Source organism: Mytilus trossulus, chromosome 9 (genome assembly GCF_036588685.1).
Source record: "Mytilus trossulus isolate FHL-02 chromosome 9, PNRI_Mtr1.1.1.hap1, whole genome shotgun sequence".
Lineage (NCBI taxonomy): Eukaryota > Metazoa > Mollusca > Bivalvia > Mytilida > Mytilidae > Mytilus > Mytilus trossulus.
In genome coordinates this window covers 58,799,461-58,823,258 of record NC_086381.1, presented here as the reverse complement: position 1 = coordinate 58,823,258, position 23,798 = coordinate 58,799,461, and the positions used below count along the sequence as shown (strand labels likewise).

General features: G+C 32.9%; 1 protein-coding gene across 1 annotated transcript in view; it reads left to right on the top strand.

The window, feature by feature from the left end:
- LOC134684801 (protein SpAN-like) overlaps nt 1-23,798 on the top strand; it is a 37,921-nt gene that overhangs the window by 653 nt on the left and 13,470 nt on the right. Inside the window, exons 2-11 of the mRNA XM_063544112.1 lie at nt 5,619-5,718; nt 7,946-8,084; nt 8,889-8,958; nt 9,899-10,108; nt 12,704-12,830; nt 13,577-13,702; nt 15,996-16,147; nt 16,764-16,912; nt 18,703-18,824; nt 19,274-19,383. Of these exons, the coding sequence (XP_063400182.1) occupies nt 5,619-5,718; nt 7,946-8,084; nt 8,889-8,958; nt 9,899-10,108; nt 12,704-12,830; nt 13,577-13,702; nt 15,996-16,147; nt 16,764-16,912; nt 18,703-18,824; nt 19,274-19,383 (1,305 nt within the window). The remainder of the gene's footprint in view (nt 1-5,618; nt 5,719-7,945; nt 8,085-8,888; nt 8,959-9,898; nt 10,109-12,703; nt 12,831-13,576; nt 13,703-15,995; nt 16,148-16,763; nt 16,913-18,702; nt 18,825-19,273; nt 19,384-23,798) is intronic.

The following is a 23,798-nucleotide window of genomic DNA, read 5'->3' as shown; positions in this document are numbered from 1 at the left end:
AGAAATTTTACTGTTTTTGGTTATTATCTTGAATATTTTTATAGACAGAGATAAACTGTAATCAGCAATAATGTTCAGCAAAGTAAGATCTACAAATAAGTCAACATGACCGAAATGGTCAGTTGACCCCTTTAGCAGTTATTGCCCTTTATGATCAATTTTTAACCATTTTTCGTAAATCTTAGTAATCTTTTACAAATATCTTCTCCTATGAAACTACTGGTCCAAAGTCATTCAAACTTGGCCACTATCTAGTTTAAAAATGTGTCCGGTGACACGGCCAACCAACCAAGATGGCCGCCATGGCTTAAAATAGAACATATGGGTAAAATGCAGTTTTAGCTTATAACTCAAAAACCAAAGCATTTAGAGCAAATCTTACAAGGAATTAAATTGTTTATCAGGTCAAGATCTATCTGCCCTGAAATTTTCAAATGAATCGGACAACCCGTTGTTGGGTTGCTGTCCCTACATTGGTAATTTTGAGGAAATTTTACTATTTTTGGTTATTTTCTTTAATATTATTATAGATAGAGATAAACTGTAAACAGCAATAATGTTCAGCAAAGTAAGATGTACAAATAAGTCAACATGTCCGAAATGGTCAGTTGACCCCTTTAGCAGTTATTGCCCTTTCAGGTCAATTTTTAACCATTTTTCGTAAATCTTAGTAATCTTTTACAAAAATCTTCTCCTCTGAAACTACTTAGAAAAATTCATCCAAACTTAGTCACAATCATCTTTGGGGTATCTAGTTTAACAATGTGTCTGGTGACCCGGCCATCCAACCAAAATGGCCGCTATGGCTAAAAATAAAACATAGGGGTAAAATGCAGTTTTTGGCTTATGACTCAAAAACCATAGCATTTAGAGCAAATCTGACGAGGGTAAAATAATTTTATTAAGTCAAGATCCATCTGTCCTGAAATTTTTAGATGAATCGGACAACCCTGTGTTGGGTTGCTGCCTCTGAATTGGTAATTTTAAGGAAATTTGCAGTTTTTGGTTATTATCTTGAAAATTATTAAAGATAAACTGTAAACAGCAATAATGTTCAGCAAAGTAAGATTTACAAATAAGTCAATATGACCGAAATGGTCAATTGATCTCCTAAGGAGTTATTGTCCTTTATAGTCAATTTTTAACAATTTTCATAAAATTTGTAAAATTTTACTAACATTTTCCACTGAAACTACTGGGCCAAGTTCATTATAGATATAGATAATTGTAAGTAGCAAGAATGTTCAGTAAAGTAAGATGTACAAACACATCACCATCACCAAAACGCAATTTTGTCATGAATCCATCTACTCCCTTTGTTTAATATTCATTTAGACCAAGGTGAGCGACAAAGGCTCTTTAGAGCCTCTAGTTTATTTTTCTTCTTTCTTTTTTCGTTTATCTTTTATTTAAAAATGCTGTTTCGACAAGTCCAATACTATTCTTTACTATCTTTTCTGTTATAACAGATTGGTCAATTAGAGACAATTATAGTCAATATATAAAAAGGATTGTGTCTAATCATGACCTTCAGCTAGCCATCAACTTGGTCAAGCACTTAATCAGGCAGAAAATGAAATTCCGTCATATAAAACCGATGATTAGAACTGATAAAGTACAGAGACAAGTTGTTATTAAATAGTATTATTTGTTCGGTCAATAAAGCCGTGTCCAGCTAGTGTCGACTACAAGACCACGAACTCTTATAAGCTTCCGAGAAATAGCATGACAAATGTGTAAATATATTGATAAAAACATTCTCTTCACGGTATTATTTCGTAAACCTTATCAAAAGATAAAAACAAAGTATGGTAAAGAGATTAAAACAGATATATGCTACTTAATTTACATTTGATTTTCGGCATTTCTTTCATCGGGCACAGTTATCAATTTTTTTCTGAGACTTTGTACATGCGCCTTGATAACGGATTTAGATACAATTTTAGTAAATAAACACAAGTTATCATCGTAAATAGACTGTACATGAATGCGGAGATGGCCTTTTTTCGGTTTTTATTGTCTTTTTTTGTGATATTTTCTTTACTATCAGAGGTAAGGTTTTATTAAGCAATTATATACATTTTCTTACAAGAAGATCAGATTCACTAAATTTTTGTTTATCTAGAATGATGTTTCTGTTTATTTTATGTAACAATTAAAATTTGAGAGTTATCATTTATCTTACTACTACATGTACATGACCTAATGAAGATAATAGTAAATACATGTAAATATTTAAGCCTTATTTACAAGTATTCAAATATAAAGCATACAGAGAGAAACCAGGCAAATGCAAAGAGGTGTAGTCAGTTTTCCCCTTTATTTGTTTCACTCACAGGGTTAAAAAATTGTAGGTTTCTGAAACCGATAGAATATTTTTGAGACCAAAGAATAATATATATACTTTTCAATAATTTTACATATTCCAAATATTAATCATAACATAAACACAATCTCGAGGGTCCGGGGGAAAGAGGGGTGGCCGATTTTTAAACTTGATTTCGTTCTGGCAGGTAAGAGTTAAAATCGATTAACCTTGCAAGAATATTCTGCAACCCAAAATGCAGCTGCGAACAAAAGTTCGAATTTATTTTTGTTGAAAAGAAATAAGCAGGCATGTGACAGATGAAAATGACTTTGATAGTCAATCATCTTAAAATCCTCGTGCCCTACCCCCTAACCCCCGCCCAGAACTCTAGAAAAGAATGAAATCAGCTTTCCTATAAGGGCACGACCATTTGATATTCTGGGGGGGAGGGGAGCAGGAGGATTTGTTTTTGGTCGGTTATTTATTTTTGTAAACTGAGAGGACATATATTCATTTTCTGCACTATTGAAGCAAGATTTTTCATTTTCATTAAAGCAAGGGACTGATTTTTCATTTTCACAACTTTATTTATGATATTCGAAAACATACAATTTTTAAAATATTTGTTAATTTTGAATAATACATGTATAGTCAAGTTATTGTGCACCATGCATTCAATTAAAATTCATCATTATCCCCTGCAGAAATTTTAAGATTCAAGATTTTATTCATAACCTCAGACACATACTTGTGTACAAGAGGACAATATATACAAACACATTAAGATAATACATAGCGAGACAGGACAAACGAAACACAAATACATAGTATATTATAAAAGACAATTGGTATATAATTAGATTAAGTATTTTATACTTTTCAACACGAAATGAATCATGTATATTCCCAACCAATATACATGTATTGCATACATACATAGTATTAAAGTTTGGTTTTACCTATCCTCTTTCAAAAGTATTGTCGAACATATTTTGCCTTGCGGAGCGAGGCAAATAAATGTTTGAAGGGTTTTGGAACTGCTGAAGGCCCAAGAAGCTATAGTCCTGCTGAGTTATTTATTTTCAATACATTTCAAGTCAGGTAATTTATTTTCAAACTACTGAATAACAAACCATTTGTTTTTGTGATTATCAAGGCTGAGTTATTTATTTTCAAAATCATCCTGCGGCCCCCCTCCCCCAGAATATCAAATGGTCGTCCCCTAACATGTGTTTTTGACAAGGATTTTTTTAATTTACATTTTACAAGTTTTTTCGAGCCACGACAGATGTTAGGAACACCTTTGCTACGTTTGAAGCGTATGCCTTTTGCATAATTTTACTAAAGAAGTTAATAGATGCAAAAGTTTTAAAATATATCGAGCTTAAATGAATGAATAATCAGAAAACAATATCAGTCACATTTGACTATAAATGAGTAAAGTTGTAAAGTAAAGGAATGTAGTGACCGATTTACAAAAAAAGAGGGGGGTTGGGGTGGGGGTGGGGTAGAGGTCGAAAGGGTATAATCGTTTGGCAATTCAGGTTGTAACTAAATACGCAATCACATGTGATATATATCCGCAAAGACCCCTTTCCCTTTTTTCCTTGTTAGCAAAGTATTACTTTGTCTGCATGCTTAAGAACCTATAAAAAAAATCTATAATGTTTTAGATTAGATTAGACAGTAAGCATAATTTATTTTTTCTTCGGTGCGGTGGTTTTTTGTTGCTTATTTTTTTTTTTTTTTTTTGGGGGGGGGGGGTGAGGGCATGAAAGTTTAATCTTCATGTATATTTTAAATATAGTACATTTATTTATTAAAATAAAAGTATTCGATTCTTTTTGATTAACAAAAGCATTAATTTAGTATATTTCATTGACTCTATGTAATTTCTTACACCACATTTGAACATAATTAAAATGTAATAGAACAGCGCTTTGCTTCTTTTATTATTTAGAAAATGTACTTTAAATTTGCAATTAAAACAGTTTTAAACTTTTCTTAAAGGAAGATTGAAGTAGTTTTTGTTTCAGTTTCAGGATGCATGTACATATCTCTACCACAAATAACAACATTGACTGTAACAGTATAAAAATTAGCTTACAAAATGACATCGTAAATATGCATTCCATACGGTGCAGTTATTAAACTGATGCAATTTGTATAAATGATTTTCGAATTTTAAACACATAAAACAACTTGTTTGTAGAGGATAAAGTAATTTCAATTTCAAACAAAAACGTAAAACTACTTCAATATTTGTATAATTAAAAATAAAAAGTGTAACTAAAGTACATGTTCTGTGATGTATCTTGTTCACAAATACTTCTATACGACAATAAAGGGACCAAGCAATTGACTTTTAAAAAAAGAGGGGGTGGGGGTAATTTCATTCTGAGTCCGAGCTGAAATAGTTTATTTCCCTATAAAACTATAAAACGAGATTTTTAAAATTCTACGAGTTCTTATTTTTATCAGAAATATACATGTTATAAGTCGGAGTAAAAAGAGAAAAAAATATCTTTAATTTACTATTCTATCTCTATTTCTGTTCAGATATCCTTGTTCTTAAACAATTGCTATGAAATTAGTTTAATTATGCTGTGCTTACATTTGTTTTTGCATACACTGTAAAAATGGTGTTTAGATCCTAAACACAATTCTAAGCACATCTTTTGTGCACTTTTTTTTTGACATGTTTAGATCTAAACGTGTCTCAGTACAATGTGTTTAGGATTGTGTTTAGAATCGTGTTTAGCTTAGAAAAATGTGTTTAATTTCTATACACTTTCTTTTTAAAACGTGTTTAAATTCACGTCATGTTTAAATATTATGTGCTTACTGAAAAATGTGTTTAGAAATTAAACACAATCCTAAACACGTTTAGACCTAAACATGTATCACAAGTGTTTAAATTCTAAGCACGATTTTTGCAGTGTATTTTCAATTTTATCTCTGAGTAATAATTAGCAAATGAACGACTACAAAACTGGGAATATAACTATTCAAAGCTCCCATACAAATATAAGAAATGATGTCTTTAAAAAAAGAATGTTTTGGTCCAGGTGCGGGATTTTCTCGTGTTGAAGACCCATCGGCGGCTTCGACTGTTTTTTACCTTATGGTCGGGTTGTTGTGTTGTCTCTTTGGCACATTCCGAACTTCCATTCTCAATTTTATAAGTGTTCTATCTTAAGATAAGAGAATGCTTTATTTAACTCAGTTGCTATTGAAGCCCATAGAATAAAACAGATATCATTATCGTTTATTTGAGATTTTGACTCGAAAATGATATTTTTTTTTATAGGTATACAGTAACACACGTGTACGACGTGTACGACGGGAAACAACTATAACACTATGGCCTGATGGGATAATCCCATACACTATACCTGCTTCTCAATATAGTAAGTATATTGTGCAGATTTAACATACTGGGCTTCTGCTGCCTAAAAAAAAGACATTTGTCCCAAAAAACGAGTAATTATCCGAGCCATCCACGTTTTACTTACTCTTACTCTTAAATGCTGCGTGCTTAGCGGAAAACCACCAAGTACCATTTTTCAAGTGGTTGGGTTTACCCGGCCACAGTTAATTTCGAACCCACAACCGCGATCACGAGAACATGCATGAAATGAGGAATAATCTCGTATAACATACCTGCCTCTCAAAATAGAAAGTAGTTTCTGCAGATTTTACTTGCTGTGTTGCTTAAAAAAATCATTGTATCAATAAAATATGATGAGGGTGGTCTTATTTTATTTACATTGATATACTAATAAAAGTAAGAATATAAATGTTTCATTGGAAAATGTTTTTAGTTCGTTAACAGTTTATTTGCATATAGCTGCATTTAGACATCCTCAAGTTGCATGTGAAAATTCATTTATTTCAAAAACAAAATATAAGTAGCAGGAAATTGGTTCGTTTATCAAATACAGAAAATTGCAGCAACAGCAATTTTAATAATGATATAAAACTACTACTGTTACACTGCATCTGAATATTTTCCAATTACAAAATGTTAATGTACGATTCAATGTTTCTATCATCTAAAAAAAAGAAGTTATGGCACACTGTATAAATCATAAGAATAATTATTTGAATAATGAATATAAACGACCAATTGTATACTCATAGATAAGACAGAATTACTTAGTTTATACAAACATGTGGTATTAAATTATAGTTTTACATGCTATCACTTGTGAACTGTGCATTGATTGTGGAATTATCTGTATGCCAGGCATATTATCTATAAATTTATCTTTGACAACAAAACATCATTGACTCTTTTTTACTTTGAAACTAATATTTAAGCTAGCATTAACTATTTTAACGTAATCATCCTTGTGGCAGTCAGTGTCTTCTTGTGTGTTTTACAGCGGATTCCAGTGAGTGTGTAGCCATAGGTAATATCTTTGGTTAGCTTGCGTGTTAGGTTAACTACCCCATTTTAAGAATAGACTAGTCCAACAAAAAACTAATCGATCTGTCTGTTGGACTATGCTACTTCGAAAGGAGGGTAGTAACCTTGATCTAATAATGACTTCACGGTTAAGCTAACAAGCAAGCTAACCAAAGCTATTACCTTTCGCTACACACTCAATGGAATCGGCTGTAAACATTTATCTCTGAACCCTCACAAGGTCGGCAAACACAAAGAACATGTAAGATTACAGCTGAGGCTTTCCTTAATGTAGAATGATTGCCATTAAGAAAACTATCCAACGGGGACGAAATGATTGTCTTGTTTTGAATGCATGAAATAGTGTCCACTTGACGTTAATCAAAGGTGAATTATTCACATTTTCTGAGATCTATCCAATAATCCGATAAAAAATACTTCACAGCTGTTCTCACTATATATAATTACGCATATTAAGCATGAAACTGTCGAGGAAAATTCCCCGGAAGGCATTAACCCCACCAATGCTTCAATAATGGCCAAATATTCTTGTTGACTGGTGAAGATGAAAATTGCAAGTGTTGTGTCTTTGTGGTATCAATTAATAATCGATTCGATGGAAAGACAAAAACATGCCACTAAACTCTACATACTATTTAACTTTAAAATGTTAAACTCGAATCCAATCAATGTCAAAAGTAATCACAGGTCTTCCGGAACGGTTCAATAGTGGCACCTGTTGTGTTGCTCATTGTTTGTGCAAAATCGAGATTGTCATGATCCAGGAAGAGATGACAATATGAAAACATCAATTATTCAAAAATAACGAACCAACTGGTTTATTAATTGATTGTGTTAAATTTACGCCGCTTCCAACACTCTTAGGCTTTTTCGTGGCAAATTTTCATTGGGGAGGATGGCTGAAGCCTAACCACAAAGAACAAACCCCAACCATTTAGAAGGAAAAGTTTCAATCCTAGTCAATTGAGGTCGGAATTGATTGCACATGCCACATGGGGGTTTTCAACTCACTACTTCAGTGGTGAAAGGTTAGTGATATAATGTAGAGCATTCGGCACCGTGGCTCTCAACCAACCCGTAATGGTGTCCACAAAACGAATGACTACAACTAAACAATATACATTAAACCAATAAATGTTATAAGTCTTGACATAACTACAAAGAGATCTATATGTATCAGTGAATTTATTTTTTCTTGCAAACAGCTGAAGAGCAACAGAAAAAGATACGGGTTGCTATGAACAGATGGGAGGAGGTCACGTGTATCGAGTTTGTACCATATACGGAAGAATTACGAAAACAAATGGGCGCCAAACGATTTATTGAATTTTATCTTGGGTCAACGTAAGTACTGTTAAGAATGGGACTAAGATCAGTTTATACTTTTATGATTTTCTTGTCTTGGCATCATCGTCTCGTATAATATATTGATTGACTGACTTTGTTTTTCATTAACTTGCTAAGGTACATATAAATATTCAGGACAGTCAGTATAATACAATAGTAAGGAAATGTGGTATGTTGTCCAATCAAAACAACTATACGTCTAACAAAGACGCAAAGAGAAGGATGTGTACAACTCAAGATTACCTGTGTACGACCTTCAACAATGAAACTTAGTCAGCTAAAAAAGTTCATCGGGATGACAAAATGTTAAACAAGTAATATAGGACCAACTAAAAACCATAAACAATTTATGATAACAAAGAGAACAGTCATTGCAGACGACCACAACAAGGTAACATTTACATACACTCCCGGTATAAGATGGGCACATACAGAATATGGCGCTTTGACTCATCTGATAAGCACCGAGCGCTCAAACACATTAGGGAACGACCATTTAACTTAAAGGAACGGAGGAGGAGTATGCTTTTTCATAAAAAAAATATATGAAAAAATGAAAAAAATGGTCGCTCCTTTGCAAAAAGTTTATAGACATCAAGCACCGATCAAATTCTAATAGTAACCTTAGTTGTATTGAAAGCTACATATGTAGCTCAAAACCAATTTCAACTAAATATTATCATAAATCAGGTTTTCGCCGAGTTCTCTTTTTTAAAACTAATGTACTACATAGACTTCACTCAATGCATGAAAGTAGTACTAAGTATTCTTAAATAGCATATAGATTTTATAAACTTGCAGATGTTTCTCTAAGAATGGACTGGCTAGTAGACAACCACAAACAATTGGCATCAGTCCCGGTTGTCTTGATGTAAGTATATATTAGTACTTTCAAAACTGTTGATTAAGATACTATGTAGTCGTGCAGACTTTATACAAAGTATTTACCTCTGGATTATAAGCAATCTTAATCTCAGTCAATCTCAGTAAGCATACTGGCAGTGCCTTTATTCTTAGGTAGCAACAAAGCGATGCTTAAAATATGATATACTTTACAACAACTATGTACAGTTATCTCTTTAAGCCTTCTGTCAGTACTGGTCTAGTAGATATAGGAAGATGTGGTGTGAGTGCCAATGAGACAACTCTCCATCCAAACAACATTTTTTTTTTTAAAGTAAACCATTATAGGTCAATGTACGGCCTTCAACACGGAGCTTTGGCTCACACCGAACAACAAGCTATAAAGGGCAACAAAATAGTGTTGTTCTTATCATATAAAAATGAAGGACATAAAGTCACAGGACAAAAAGTTACAACTCAGTTTTGAGATAAATTTTCTTCGAACAATTTCAACAAAGATCACTTTTCAAAATATCTTTTTTTGTTTTTTACTTATAATTTATATGAAGCAACTTTGTAATTCAAATTTATTCAATAAATATCAATAATTAACAAATAACTGTTGGGAAAAGCAAATGTCACAATGGCTTGGTACTTAAACGACTTCATAAACTGTAGATGTGGAATGACTGCCAATGAGCCAACTATCAATCGGAGATAAAATGTCGAAGATAAAAGCAATAACTATAGGTGTGTGTAATGCCTACTATAACACACACAACTCATATTTCATAGTCAGCTATAAAATGCCATCACTTGAAAATGTGAAACAATTAAAAGGCCTTATTTAGACAATGCAATATACGAAAAACTAGTATGACAGATATGAACCATCAACAACAACATAATGTACGTTCTATAAAGTAGTCTTGATACTTTATCAAACTGATAGGACATTTTTTTTTCAGACAGTTTCTATAGTCCATGAAATTGGTCATGCTATTGGTCTCGTCCATACACAGCGCCGAGCGGATAGAGATGGTTACGTCATAGTCCACTATGATAATATCAACATGGCTTCCTTCGCCCAGTTTGATACGACAGTGATGCGGGGAACCCCCTATGATTTATTCGGAACGGTGTATGACTATGCCAGCGTTATGCATTATAAACCAAAGGTATGTTTCTTATCGTACTATTCCCTTTGCTATGTATTATATGTCTCCCGGTAAATACACCCTCCCCCCCCCAAAAAAAAAAATTAAAAAACTTTCGGCCTCTACTTTTGGAAACTATCTTGTCTTAATTTGAACGTAATTCTAAACCTTGTCTTTGAACTTTCTAAGTTTGTAAGAAGGTACTTACTTTTTGGTTATTATACGTTTAAGAACAAAACATTATGTTTTTGTGCAGGAGATGTACTCCCATTTTTGTTATTATACATCGGTCTGTTGACTGCAACGTTCAGCGAGATTTAATCTCAATTATTTTCACAGTGCTCTTTGTCAAATTCGAATCAAATTGTGAATGACATGATAATGAAACAACTTTGTTACCTCTAAGCAGAGAAAACTGCAGGGTGAAAGCAAAAACAACATATCAGGTCATTAGCGTAGAAAGGGGAAAGTGACTACGATAAGGCCGTTTTGGTCAACATATAGTATATAGGTGACCGCTGTGGATAATAAACTTGGATTTGATAGTAAATAGCGAATACAACTTACTTGCAGTATAATAATGAATGTTCGTATAATACAGAAAAACGCGAAAATATTTGAAATATATAGGGGGAGGACTCACACAAATGATAGTCTCCGTGTACCTATGAATTCACCCTTGTGTTTTTCGTACGAACTTTTGTACTTACAATGTAACTTAAAAAATATATACACTGTAAGGCCAAATAAAAATATATGTGTGGTTCCAGTACCCCTACCGTCCCTACTTTTTTGGCTTAAAACAGCCTACCCTAAAGATTTTATTGTCATTTTTCATTAAGCACTGTTAAAGTCAGAATGTTGCTCCCATAGACGCAATGTAACAAAAAAACATAAAATAAAAAAAAATCCATACCTACCTGAACTTTTTCAGATGTAACTGGAACCACACATACTTTTTTATTTGGCCTAACTGTTACAAAAGTTTAAAAACATGACTTATTAGTAATTTTAGAAATAGTGATCGGAATCTTTGACCAAAAACTCAAAATCAACCTGATTACCTTTTTACATAGTACCATATTCTAAATTATTAATAATTGTTGTACTCAATGACGGCGAATTTCAATAATGATATGCATTACTTCAAAAGTATCTAAAAAGTTCGAGGTAACATAAAAATGAATATACAATGTAATCATATGCAATTGCCGTGATTATATGCGTCAATTGCTTTAATCTAATGTCACAAATTTGCATTTGAAATAATATATAAAACAATTCATGTGCAGTGACCTACATTATGTCAGTAAGTTTACATTGACCTTTAAATGTACGTGGAAGCATACTATGCATAATTCATTGAAATTTACATTTTTTAAGCCTCTGACCGACAAATAAAATTATGTTATCTAGTATACATGTACTTCCTTTACTTGCCAATCATTTGTGTGTCTCGCCACAATGAACCGTTTACTGGGTCTAGTGGTACATCGTGCTGGCCTCGTGGACAGGATGAAAACCATTGTTCGATTTCAGGTCAATCTTGCGAAATTCTGTGCATTATGGTATTACATATGACTTGTAGTAAGATTTAATAATTGATTAGATTAGGGTGATGATGGGGTTTATAAAAAAAGGATAATGAACGAAAAAAATAAGAATTTAAGACTTGTACAACACAGAGTTCAAATCGTGTAATATTTAGGAATTGAATGCTTCTTTTGGTAAATTCATTGTCGAGGTGTAAAAGAGTTGACCGAAGTACATTTTGTTCTATTCCTTATTACAATGTTTTAAGCTAGGGTCATGCAAACACGATTTCTACCATGTTTTCCTTTAATTTACCTGCATACTGTATTGAAGGACCTGGGCGTGTCATCATGCATGTTAGATTTCATTGCGTAATAAATGTCAATTTTAGAAAGACGCGAGATTGCTGTTAGCCAATTAAAATAACGTATCATAATGAAACATACATGCAATGCCTGTAACAGTAACGCGTTAAACATTATCCAACATATCAACCTCAAACAATTATGTTAGCAGAAAACAGTGTAAAGTAGTATACAAGTGTTGAAATTCCGAATTGTATTCTATGTATAGGAAGCTACCATTTTATTTTAAGGAGGAAAAGAGGGCTAGGATGAAATTTTAAAAAAGGGAGGACAGGAGTTTTAAGTGAAAAAAACCAGGATGAGCAACTTTGTAAAAGAAATATCAGGATGAATGTAAAATAAAATTTGTGATAATTTAATATAGAAAAACCTGGACCGAGTAGAGTGAAAATTAAAAAAGACAGAACAGAGTAGCACAAATAATGCAAGACAAAAATGTTCATTCTCCACCACACTCCAATAAAAAAAAATCAAATTGTAGCTCACTTATATACCCCACTACATGCTTTACCTATATAGTACCAAGAAATATTTAGTTCTTGCGTTGTTCGTTTTTCTTTTATCTTTGTTTATAAGGTTTTTTTCTCGTAGAAATGGTGTGTTGCTATTGGATGTGGTCTGTTGTATTGTGCAGTGTAGTTGTCGATTCTTTAACATCATTTAATGCATGGAATATAACATTTAGATGGACAAAAAAAAATACATCGTTTTGTTTCAGTCTTGGTCAAATAACGGACAAGCGGTATTGGAAACTAAAGACCCAGCATATCAATCTGTTATTGGTCGAGCAACAAAAATCAGCTTTTATGATGCAATGTGGGTAAACAGAGCTTATAGATGTAATGGTAAGTTAGAAATATTAACTGGATCGTCTTGTCCATTATCTGTTTAGACCTCTACGACTTCGTAGCAAAGTTCAGTGAAAGAAAAGGGAGAGAACCACAATAAAATAATGTCTTGGTCGTGTTAAGAATCTTGCAAATTTTAAGGTAGAAGAATTGCACAACATGTGTGTTGCATCTTTTGATAGATTGGTTCTTTTCAACATATAGTAGTCAGTATGATATAATTTTTTCATCATTTAGAAAAAGATATCGTTTATCAAAACCACACATTTATGAATAATTTAAAGAAATAAAATTCATAGCTACATAAATTTACTATGTTGTTAGATTTGGGATGTTTAGGTAAATTAAATGTCCCATTTTAAATTTCTAAGATCTAACACCACATTTATTTTGTTCGGAAACCTATATTTTGTCAAAAATTTTGATCACAATCCTAATTCAGACAGTATCAAGCTTGAATATTGTGTCAAAACTTGCCCTGACTGTTCCGGGTTCGACCTTGATGTCTTATCAGGCTGCGCTTGGCAAAGCATTTTGTTATTATTTACAATAAGGTTCATTTATAAAAAAAAAATCAGTTAGAGAATGAGTCTTTCACAGCTATGTTATTTACTAAATCGTTGTTGGTTTTTTTCTCTCTCCAAAATTTGCATTAAATTTTTCTTTCACAACATTTATATGTAAACGTTGGTTCATCAAACTATGTAAAAAGACAATAAATTAAAATTTAAATATGTTTTTAGAGCAATGCGACAAATCTAAGCGATGTCTGAATGGAGGCTATATAGGTGGCAGCACATGCAAGTGTATATGTCCAGATGGTTTTATAGGCTACCATTGTGAAGCACCTATACCTGGATACCAAAGAAGTAAGTATCATTATAAATTAACAAACTGTGAGCTTCTTTATCGATTACATCTTTTTACTTTTCGCTAGGCAGATGTAGATGTGTAGAACAGTTTTAAATTCATGAATCACAGTGATTCTCCAGTTTGAGATTTTTTTATGACCCCCGAATTTGAAAGTTGTTTTACCCCTGTCCGTCCTTCCCTCCGTCCTCTTGGCCTCCATTCCGTCCCATTATGGATCATTATGGGCATTAAGTTATACAGCTTAATTCCTCCTACAGTTTAGTGTCTACAGTTTGAATGCGAGGAAATTTCCACTTTACTAGCTGTTCGTACATACATATTGAAGATGTGCATGTGGTCAGGATTTTGATTTTGAGATTAAAATTTGGTATTTTTGAGATACAATATCTCAAAGAAAGTCCTACATTGACTTTGTTATAATACAGTCACTTCAAAATGGAGTGCGGGGCATCACTTTGTCTACGTTTAAGTTCTTATTTATTTTGATTTACATTTATTGACGGCAACAGTTTTCATACATGTGACAGTTTTGTAAACTAACGTATTTTCTCGTACACCTATTTTGCGTTAAACCATTTACGGACTATATTGCGACGATTACTGTTCGCGATTTTCCAACAAGTTTGTTGGTGTATTCGAAATAGTCCGGCGGCTTCATGAACAATTGTGCACAACGTGTTACAAGCATAAAACTTGGCACAAACCTTCCTCTAGTATTACTCTTTAATTTCAGATAGGGAGGCATTTGAAAAAAATGTCTCACTTCCGGTAAGATGCAAAATGGCGGACAGTATACTTAAATCAGCCCAATATCGAAGGCGGGTATTTGAAAAGGTGTTAAAATCATGCTACTATAATTAAATTTGGCACGAACAATGATATGTGCTACTTTTGAATACAATTAGAGATTGTAAGTCTTTGGAAGCCCTACTTCCGGTAAAAATTAATATGGCGGACATTGTTATAATGTAAGCCTATTTATTTGGGAGGATAATTGAAGTGTATTTGAATGTACTGCTACTATCATCATATTGTACAGGAACCTTTCTTTGGTGCCTCTCTTGGATACAATATATAGGCCACTTGTCTATAAAATCACAACTTCCGGTGAAATCCAATATGGCAGACATAGAAATATGAAGATTTTTTTTTTTTTTGAAATGTTAAAACATTTTTTTGTGCTAGTCATTTAAATTTTGGCTTTAAGTTATCCTCAATCCAAATATTCACTTTATCTAAAAGAGGGACGAAATTTATCAATAATATGGTGGCAACACATTGGTTTCTATTCACAATCACCACCACAAGCACACAAAGCAGTGCACGGGAGACCTGATTTCCCACATTTACAACGACCACCGCAGCCTTTTTTACATCCGCAATGCACAAGCTCCTGACAAGAGGACGATGCCTCAGAAAGTGCAGTCCAAAAGGGTTTCCATTGATTATCTTTGTCCCTTTTCCATCCATAAGCGCCTGGACTACATGTAGGTAGTAATGGAACCAATTCCAAGCTCGATCCCCATACAAAGCCGCCTTGGAATACTGCACGTTTAACATGTTGGAAAAGACTAGACCGAGTCGGTGGAATAGCCTCAATTAGTCTTCCCTTTTGCGCAAACAGTTGTTTTCTTGCTTCATTAACCCCATTTGATGTGTTCGTTCGATCGTACATTTAAACCACGTATCGTTCTATCAATGCCATTATTAAATCCATATCGGGTGATGTAGGTTGATCAATCATTATTCGGAATGCTAAAGTAACATCTTCAAATGCCATCCATGTCTCCCACGCATCATCTAGTTCAAGTTTCAGAGTTAGGAACCAGTAGTGGAACTGAGGTCTTTCTGTAGACATTTGCAAGCACCACTCCTCCATGTCCAGTTTATAATCAAATTCCTCACTTTCACTGTATTCTCTCAGCTTTACCAGAAGATGCAACATTGGCTTGTGTCAGCACAGATGTCCAACCAGATCCTTCCAACCAGTCTCCAATGGTCTTAAACGTTGCCATTTCAATATGAAGTCCACCGAACATTACTATGAACTTGTTTTCACCGTAGATTTCTGGCCAATTCCATTGAATTTGCTTAGCAACTGCAAACAGAGGTTGATCAAACGCTATGACTGGATTCTGACCAGGATTTAACCCGGAATATCCAAATTGAACATTTTCGCGATGATTTATATTGACGAAATTTTTCTACTCCACATGGTTTACAATGCAAAGAATATCAATTTACTTATATTTCAACTACTTTTGAAACATGCGATATTTTTGTTTTCAGTAATTACTTGGAGATGTCCTGCAGGATGGGTATTTGCCAATGGTCGTTGTTACAGACTGTATCCTAATATTTATATCACGTACGACGCAGCTTTAAATTTCTGCACAAATCAGAGAGCTACTCATGTCACATTTGAAACCGGAGTCGACAAGGTGAGTTCTTATTCAATAAAGTCAAACTGAAATCTTTCTAAATAGTAACAAACCAAACGTTTCGGCGATACCACTGAGCTCTCAAATTGTTCCCATTTTCTACTTATTCAATTTTAGCTTTTGCAGTATATACATGCACTTTTTGGTACGAAATATACACTCCTTACCTTACAAAAGTTGATTTACATGATGAGGTGGAACTTTTCCATCTACATCAATCGGTTATGGATGCTTTGAGGAGATACATGTATGTAAGGTTGATCTAGCTTAAAAATCGCGTGCGGTCTTAGTATTAGAAAATAATATTTGATCAGCTTCTGTTGCTAAATTTTTGATTTTTTTATTGATTTTTTCAATTTGATTTTATCTTTTTTAGATTCCCAACTTGAAGTTTTCCAGAGTTCTATAACATTAAGCTCAATGGTTTCTGTTCAACTATGACATCATCCACTGTTGATATGTTGATAAGTTAACATGTGGTCATCTTAAATTTCGATATTGAATCTGTAAAACACTAGTATACGAATAAAATAGATGATAATTTAATAAGAACCGAATAGATTAATGTAAAATTCAAAACAGATCAAACATATTTTATATTAAACATACATTGTAGGACTGGGTGGTAAATACGCTTGAAGAAATGAAGTTTACTGGCGACACCCAAAGTATCTGGTTAGGAGTTAGACGTACTGCCAGTGAATGGTTAAATAGTCTACCTTATTACCAATGGCTTGACGGACAAGCATATAATGATTCCCTTATGTAAGTACTTATTTTATTGTTATATTGTTAAACAGTCTACCTTATTACCAATGGTTTGACGGACAAGCATACAATGATTCCCTTATGTAAGTACCTATTATATTGTTATGTTGTTAAACAGTCTACCTCATTACCAATGGCTTGACGGACAAGCATACATGTGTATAATGATTCCCTTATGTAAGTACCTGTTAGATTGTTATGTTGTTGAACAGTCTCCCTTATTATCAATGGCTTGACGGACAAGCATACGATGATTCACTAATGTAAGTACCTACTAGATTGAACATTATGTTATATAGATAGATATATTGTTAAACAGTCTACCTTATTAACAATGGCTTGACGGACAAGCATACGATGATTCACTAATGTAAGTACCTACTAGATTGAACATTATGTTATATAGATAGATATATTGTTAAACAGTCTACCTTATTACCAATGCCTTGACGGACAAGAATATAATGATTCCTTAATGTAAGTACCTATTATAATAGACTGATATGCTAGTTTTTTGAATGAATGAATCATCTTTGTTCAAAAAAACTTAAGCATGCTAAGTAAAGTTATGAAACTGATGATATTAGCTATGATACTTTTAATAGAATTGCGTCTATCTAATACGAAAATGACAAATAAAATACAAAACAGACTTTCCGCTGTTCATGTTTAGTTTTTGGTGTTTGGTTCTTTTTGTAGATCTATATTACATACTGTTCTACATATTCGTGTTATATATTGTCATTGCTTCAAACGTAACCGCAGACATGTAGACATGTAGAAATGTCTTTTTACAAACAAAGCTTGTATGATCCGATTAAAAAAATCGTTTACTTTTTTTATAAGGTTGTAAAGATTTTTGTTCTTCTACTAGAAATGAAAACTCACCCCTTGACTACTTTTAACTGGATTTTTGTGACAAAAATGTCGGTGATTGATTTGGGGATGTACGGTGGGCGGCCGGGCGGTCGGGCAGTCGGGCGGTCGGTCGAGCGGCAACCAAATGTTGTCAGTGCATTTACTATAAACCGTTCAACCAAAGCTTTTAAAATTTTGATATGTTGTTACTGACAACAAAATGAAGATCAGGTTCAATAATGACGATTTTGACTTTTACCGTTCAGGAGTTATGTTCTTGAAAGATTGAAAAATTGCATTTCCAGTCGTGTCCGTGCATTCACGTAGCCATGAAATATTCAACTAAAGCTTCCCAAATTTTAATAGGTTGTTAGTGATGACAAAATAGAGGTCAAGTTCAATAATGACGATTTTGACTTTTACCCTTCAGGAGTTAGGATTCTTGCAAGATTAAAAAATGGCTTTTCCATTCGTGTCCGTGCATTTACTCATGAACTGTTCAATCAAAGCTTTTCAAATTTTAATATGTTGTTACTGATGACAAAATGGAGGTCAAGTCCAATAATGTCGATTTTGACTTTTACCGTGCAGGAGTTATAGTTCTTGAAAGATAGAAAAATGGCGTTTCCATTCATGTTATTGCATTTGCTCATGAACCATTCAATCTAAGCTTTTCAAATTTCAATATGTTGATACTGATGACAAAATGGAGGTCAAATTTGATATTGACGATTTTCACTTTCACCGTTCATCAGTTATGGTTCTTGTGAAATTGGCAGGACACAAAAAATGTTAATAACTCCGCTTTGCTGTCGTTGTGACAGTCTCTTGTTTATAATTATTATAGTGAACATACACGTTTGTGACGTTCTATTCATTTGTATTTTTCGTTTCGTAATGTTTTAAAATATTTTTCGTCTTCATTTTAGGTCAATTCACGATCTCGGTACAGAGGAAGGAGATACTTGTGGATCCACTGATGGTCAGTTTCTGTCAATAGGACCCTGTTCGAAGAATTCTTACAGAGGATTTATCTGCATGAAGAATTTTGGTACGAAATTAGAAAGTAAAAGAAAAGCAATTTAATAGGATAGTTAATACGTTCGATGTTTCTAGTTGAATGTTATTTGAGGTTGAAGTACAGTGTCAAATATTTAGGAGTAAATGGAAAAAGAATCCCAGCGTTCGACCAACAAATTCAAATGGACATTTTTATTGTCACGTCAGTGACTTGGACTGTTGCTTTGAAATGACTGATTGTCAGAATAGAGCGTCCTGTTCTGACTGAACTTTGCTCCATGCTTATACATTCAGGGTGATATAACAAATGCGTCCTTTTCTCCGATCGTATTAACAAAATGAGCATAGTACGAAAAACTTGCATTTGATTGCTTTTTTCAACAACGAATAAATGATAGAGTGCAGGTTCATTCTTTTGAAAGAGCCAATATTTTAAAATATGTTAATGATTGTTTAATTCATATTACCTGTTTATTTTAGACACAGCTTGTGGTGGCAGGTTTCGTCTCCGAAACAAGGAACAATATATTACCTCCCCTGGATATCCCAATGAATACACAGACAGCATGGAATGTCAATATGTTATACAGGTAGACAACTCTTGTATTAGATGCTGATACAATAATGGTTTAATAGTAGATTTTTAAACGAGCAGTAGCAACGATTATATATAACCGGTACATTGAGAGGGACAATGCAAAAACAGGTTTTTATATGGACCGGTTTGTTAAATGAGTAATACTCATCTAACTTTTTCTATTTTTGTCTTTTGAGTCTAGGGCTACTTGATAAAGAATTATATTGCCTACTTTTAAGTTAACACGTCTTGCTTCCAACTTGACATTTCTTAGTTCTAGAATGATAAAATGTATAAGAAGATGTTTTAGCAATGCCAATGGAACACCTACGTTACAATTTGTAAAGGTTAACCATTTTAGGCCAAAGTACGGTCTTCAACAAGGAACCATGGATCACACCGAGCAGCAAGCTATAGAGGGCCCCAACATGATAGGTAGGTTTCACGCTAATCATGTTGTGGCCCTCTATAGCTTGCTATATAACCATTTAAACTGGGAAACCAATGGTTTAATCTATATAAAAACGAGAAACGGGGAACACCTGTGAACCAAATCAACAAGCAACAACCACTGAACATCAGATTCCTTACGTAGGACATATGGAAAAAAATGCAGTGGGTTAAACCGTTTCAATTTTGCGCCAACCTTAACCTTTACCTGAAATCTTATAAATGTAACATCTCAACATAGAAAGACACACTATAAAATATCAATTGAAATGGCGTAACTCAAATTTAAGGTGGAATTTACATTTTTCAGCACCAAGCATCACTTTTGGCGGTTCCAAACTGAGAATCTTGAACTTGGACATATTTTAATGAGAAATGTCAAGTTGAAAATGAGAAATTACCATGTTGAAATTTAAAAGATTTAAAGATAGAATGCCGATACAAGTCTTGCATATCTTTTAGCATTAATAACAGTCTCCGGGACAAGTTTGCAATTCCGCTGAGTGCAAAAGTTGTCACCTTAATTTTTGGAGTTAAGTCAAAACAAAGTTGATAACTTGGTTGGTATTGGTTCCCTGATATTTGTCCTAAAAAATTTTGGCTCTAGCACCACTGTTGAAAAAGTTATGCCCCTTTTTTCAACAATTTCCTCAGAGGAAAAGTACTTTTCCTCAAGGGAAATCAAATTTCCCTGAAGGAAAAAGATTTTTCCTCAAGGGAAATTGTTTTTTCCTCAAGGGAAAAAGATTTCCCTTAGGGAATTTGCTGCATAATTATTTCCTTTGAGGAAATTCTATTTCCTTAGAGGAAATTCTTTTTCCTTAGAGGAAATTCTTTTTCCTTTGAGGAAATTTGCAGCTTCAAATTTTCCTACGAGGAAATTTGCAGCTTTAAATTTTCCTTTGAGGAAATACTTTTTCCTGTGAGGAAATTTGTAGCTTCAAATTTTCCTTGGAGGAAATACTTTTTCCTGTGAGGAAATTTTTGACAAACACTTTTCCTTGGAGGAAAATTCAAGACAACAAATTTCCTCTGAGGAAATCATTGTATTTCAAATTTCCTCTAGGGAAATTTCTTAAGGAAATGTTTTTCCTCTATGGAAATCTCATAACAGTACAAACAGTATTAATATATTTTCTGCTAGACTGAATTATTGATACAAAAGATAATTAAAACTTTAATACTGTAATACAAATTTTCATGGTGAGTATTTAACATACAAAAACAAAAGGCTGAATGTTTAGCATGTTTAAGACCATACAATAATAAGCAAAACGCTATGAATAGCATACCATTTGTGATGTTATTAATATTGTGCTCATATTTGAATATTAAATAAAATAAACACTTTTCATGTCAAATTAACTTGTCTTCTGTTACAGCTGCTGTGTATTCAACCCCCTACATAACAGTTCAGTGCATAAATAATTCAATCCACAAGACATCTTCCTTCAATTTGTTGAATAAATTTTTTGCAACATGTTCTTCAAACATCTTCTTTGTATATTTGATATGATGGAGCCATGTACATGAATGGATAAAGCAGGTGTTTATTTCGACAACAAACATGACATGAATATGAATGTAGGTTGTTACATTTTACACAATTGTGTTCTTTGATAGTACTCCATTTTGTTTATAGCAATTTTGTAGGATTTTTTTCTATTTCTTTTTCCAGAAAAACACACAGTTGAGTTCATTTCACATTAGTAATCCAATTAGCACATTATGTAGAAAAGTATTAACAATTAAAATTCCTCTTCAGTATAGACCTGCAGGACCTGTTGATGATCATAAAAACCATGATATCTGACCTATAAATACACAAAATAAAAAAAAAATGTTATAAATTGAGAAAAAAACAGCAATATAAATAAGCTTATTTTATCACGTTTTAATGAACATTTTGAGAAACTTTCATTTGATATTCTTACTTGTCATGCTTATGAGTTCTCTTATTTCAGTGCTTTGAGTAAAAGATTTAATATTCTTTGTTTAGTGCCTTGCAGGGATATTTAAAGTTGAGCCACTTGCAATAGTTGTTATAGAATGTTCATATGTTGTGTTAATATTTGAACCACTGTCCTATATTATGGTCAGGTTGAGTGCTCACAGACATGAGGCCTAAATTAATATATTGTTTGTTTCCCTAATCCCTATTCTGACAAGCCAGGTGTGGGTAGGTAGGTAGGTAAATAATTTAATTTTCCCAAAAGCCTGAATATTATCTGATGATCTGGTAAGCCCGAAAAATCAGAAATGAATATAATAATATTTGGCTTAGTTTTGACAATAAAATTTTATGAGTAGGACCATTTTTGCAGGGTCGGTCGAGATTGGAGAAACAAACAATATTTTATATTAGGCATGATTTTTTTTTATTAATTGTTATTGCTTTTGAACAGAACATGTTGAAATAAATTGGATTGTTTAAATCTTTATATGTTGGGATCTTTAATGAATGACCTATAAAGGAAGTGTTTTCTCATTATTGAAGGCAGGCCCATGATTGACCTTTAATTTCTTGCATCCGCTTCATTGAACTCTGGTGGATAAGTCACTCATTTACCATACCACATTTTCTTATTTTTATATGATTCATCATTCAAAGGCAATTTCTTTTATTACTGTAATTCAGAAATTATCCAAACTTTTTAGTAATGCGAATAATGTGACTGGGTGAGTATCGCAAAAATAAGAAATCATATTTTGATAACAGAAACATATATATATATATATCATGTTATGATATATATCTTTATGCAGTTTTTTTTTGTAATCACAATAAGTTGTCCATTCCCTGAAAAATCTGAATTTACAGTATATAGAAGTGGTCTTACCATTTAGGCCTTGTTGCATTCTGTTTATCTTGTTTTGCGCTCATTTCTATTGAAACTGTTTATATTTTTCATTATTTTTCTATATTTCTTGTCCTATAAAACATAAAAAGGGTAAAAACTATTATTAAACATCAGTTTGTGTTTTTCTTTATATGCAGTTATATTTAAAAAGAATGGAATATTTGTGCTTTTTCATTTCACAAACTTTTTGCCAGTCATGACTTTCGCAGACTTTCACCCTGGTCAATAGTTTAAAAACAAACATTCCCATACTTTTTCTTTGTGTTCGTACTAATTTTTCATTTGACAAAAAAGACATGATTCAACTATTCTTCTATAATTTGTTTCGCTTGACTACGTTAAACTCTGAAATATTGTTAACAGTATAATCAGTATGTGTCTCACTCGTCAAAATTTCAAATTAATATATAAATAACCAATAAAAATGCTATGCATGGCTCAGCTTGATACAAACGTACAGGTTGAACCCAGAACAGTTTGGGCAAGTATGGACACAACATTCAAGCTCGATACAACTCTGAATTTTAAATTTTTATTGTGATTCAATAGTTGATGCAGCATAAGTTTCTGACACAGAATGAATGTGGTCCAAGTACTTAAAAAAAAATTAAATTGACAATTAACCTCCAAAATGGTCCAATATTCAAAATCTCGTTAGGTGCAGCATATCAACATGATCAAAGAAACCCAATAATTCATTTTTTGATGAAATCAAATAAAGTTAAATTTTGGACCCTTTAGAACTCAATGTGGACCAATTTGATAATGGGACAAAATATAAAAAATCTTAACGAATGGTTAGATTCAGCATATCAAAGAGCCCCATATAATCAATTTTTGTTGAAATCAAACAAAGTAAAATTTGGACCCCGATTTGGACCAACTTGAAATTTGGGCCCATAATAAAAAAATCTAAGTAAATATTCAGATTCAGCATATTAATCAGAACACCAAGAATTTAAATATTGTTAAAATCAAAATAAGTTTAATTTTGGACCCTTTGGACCTTAAGGTCATTATTAAGGTAGACCAATTTAAACAGGACCAAAAAAACTAGGAATCTTAATACACAGTTAGATTTGCCATATGAAAGAACTCCAATAATTCAATTTTATAT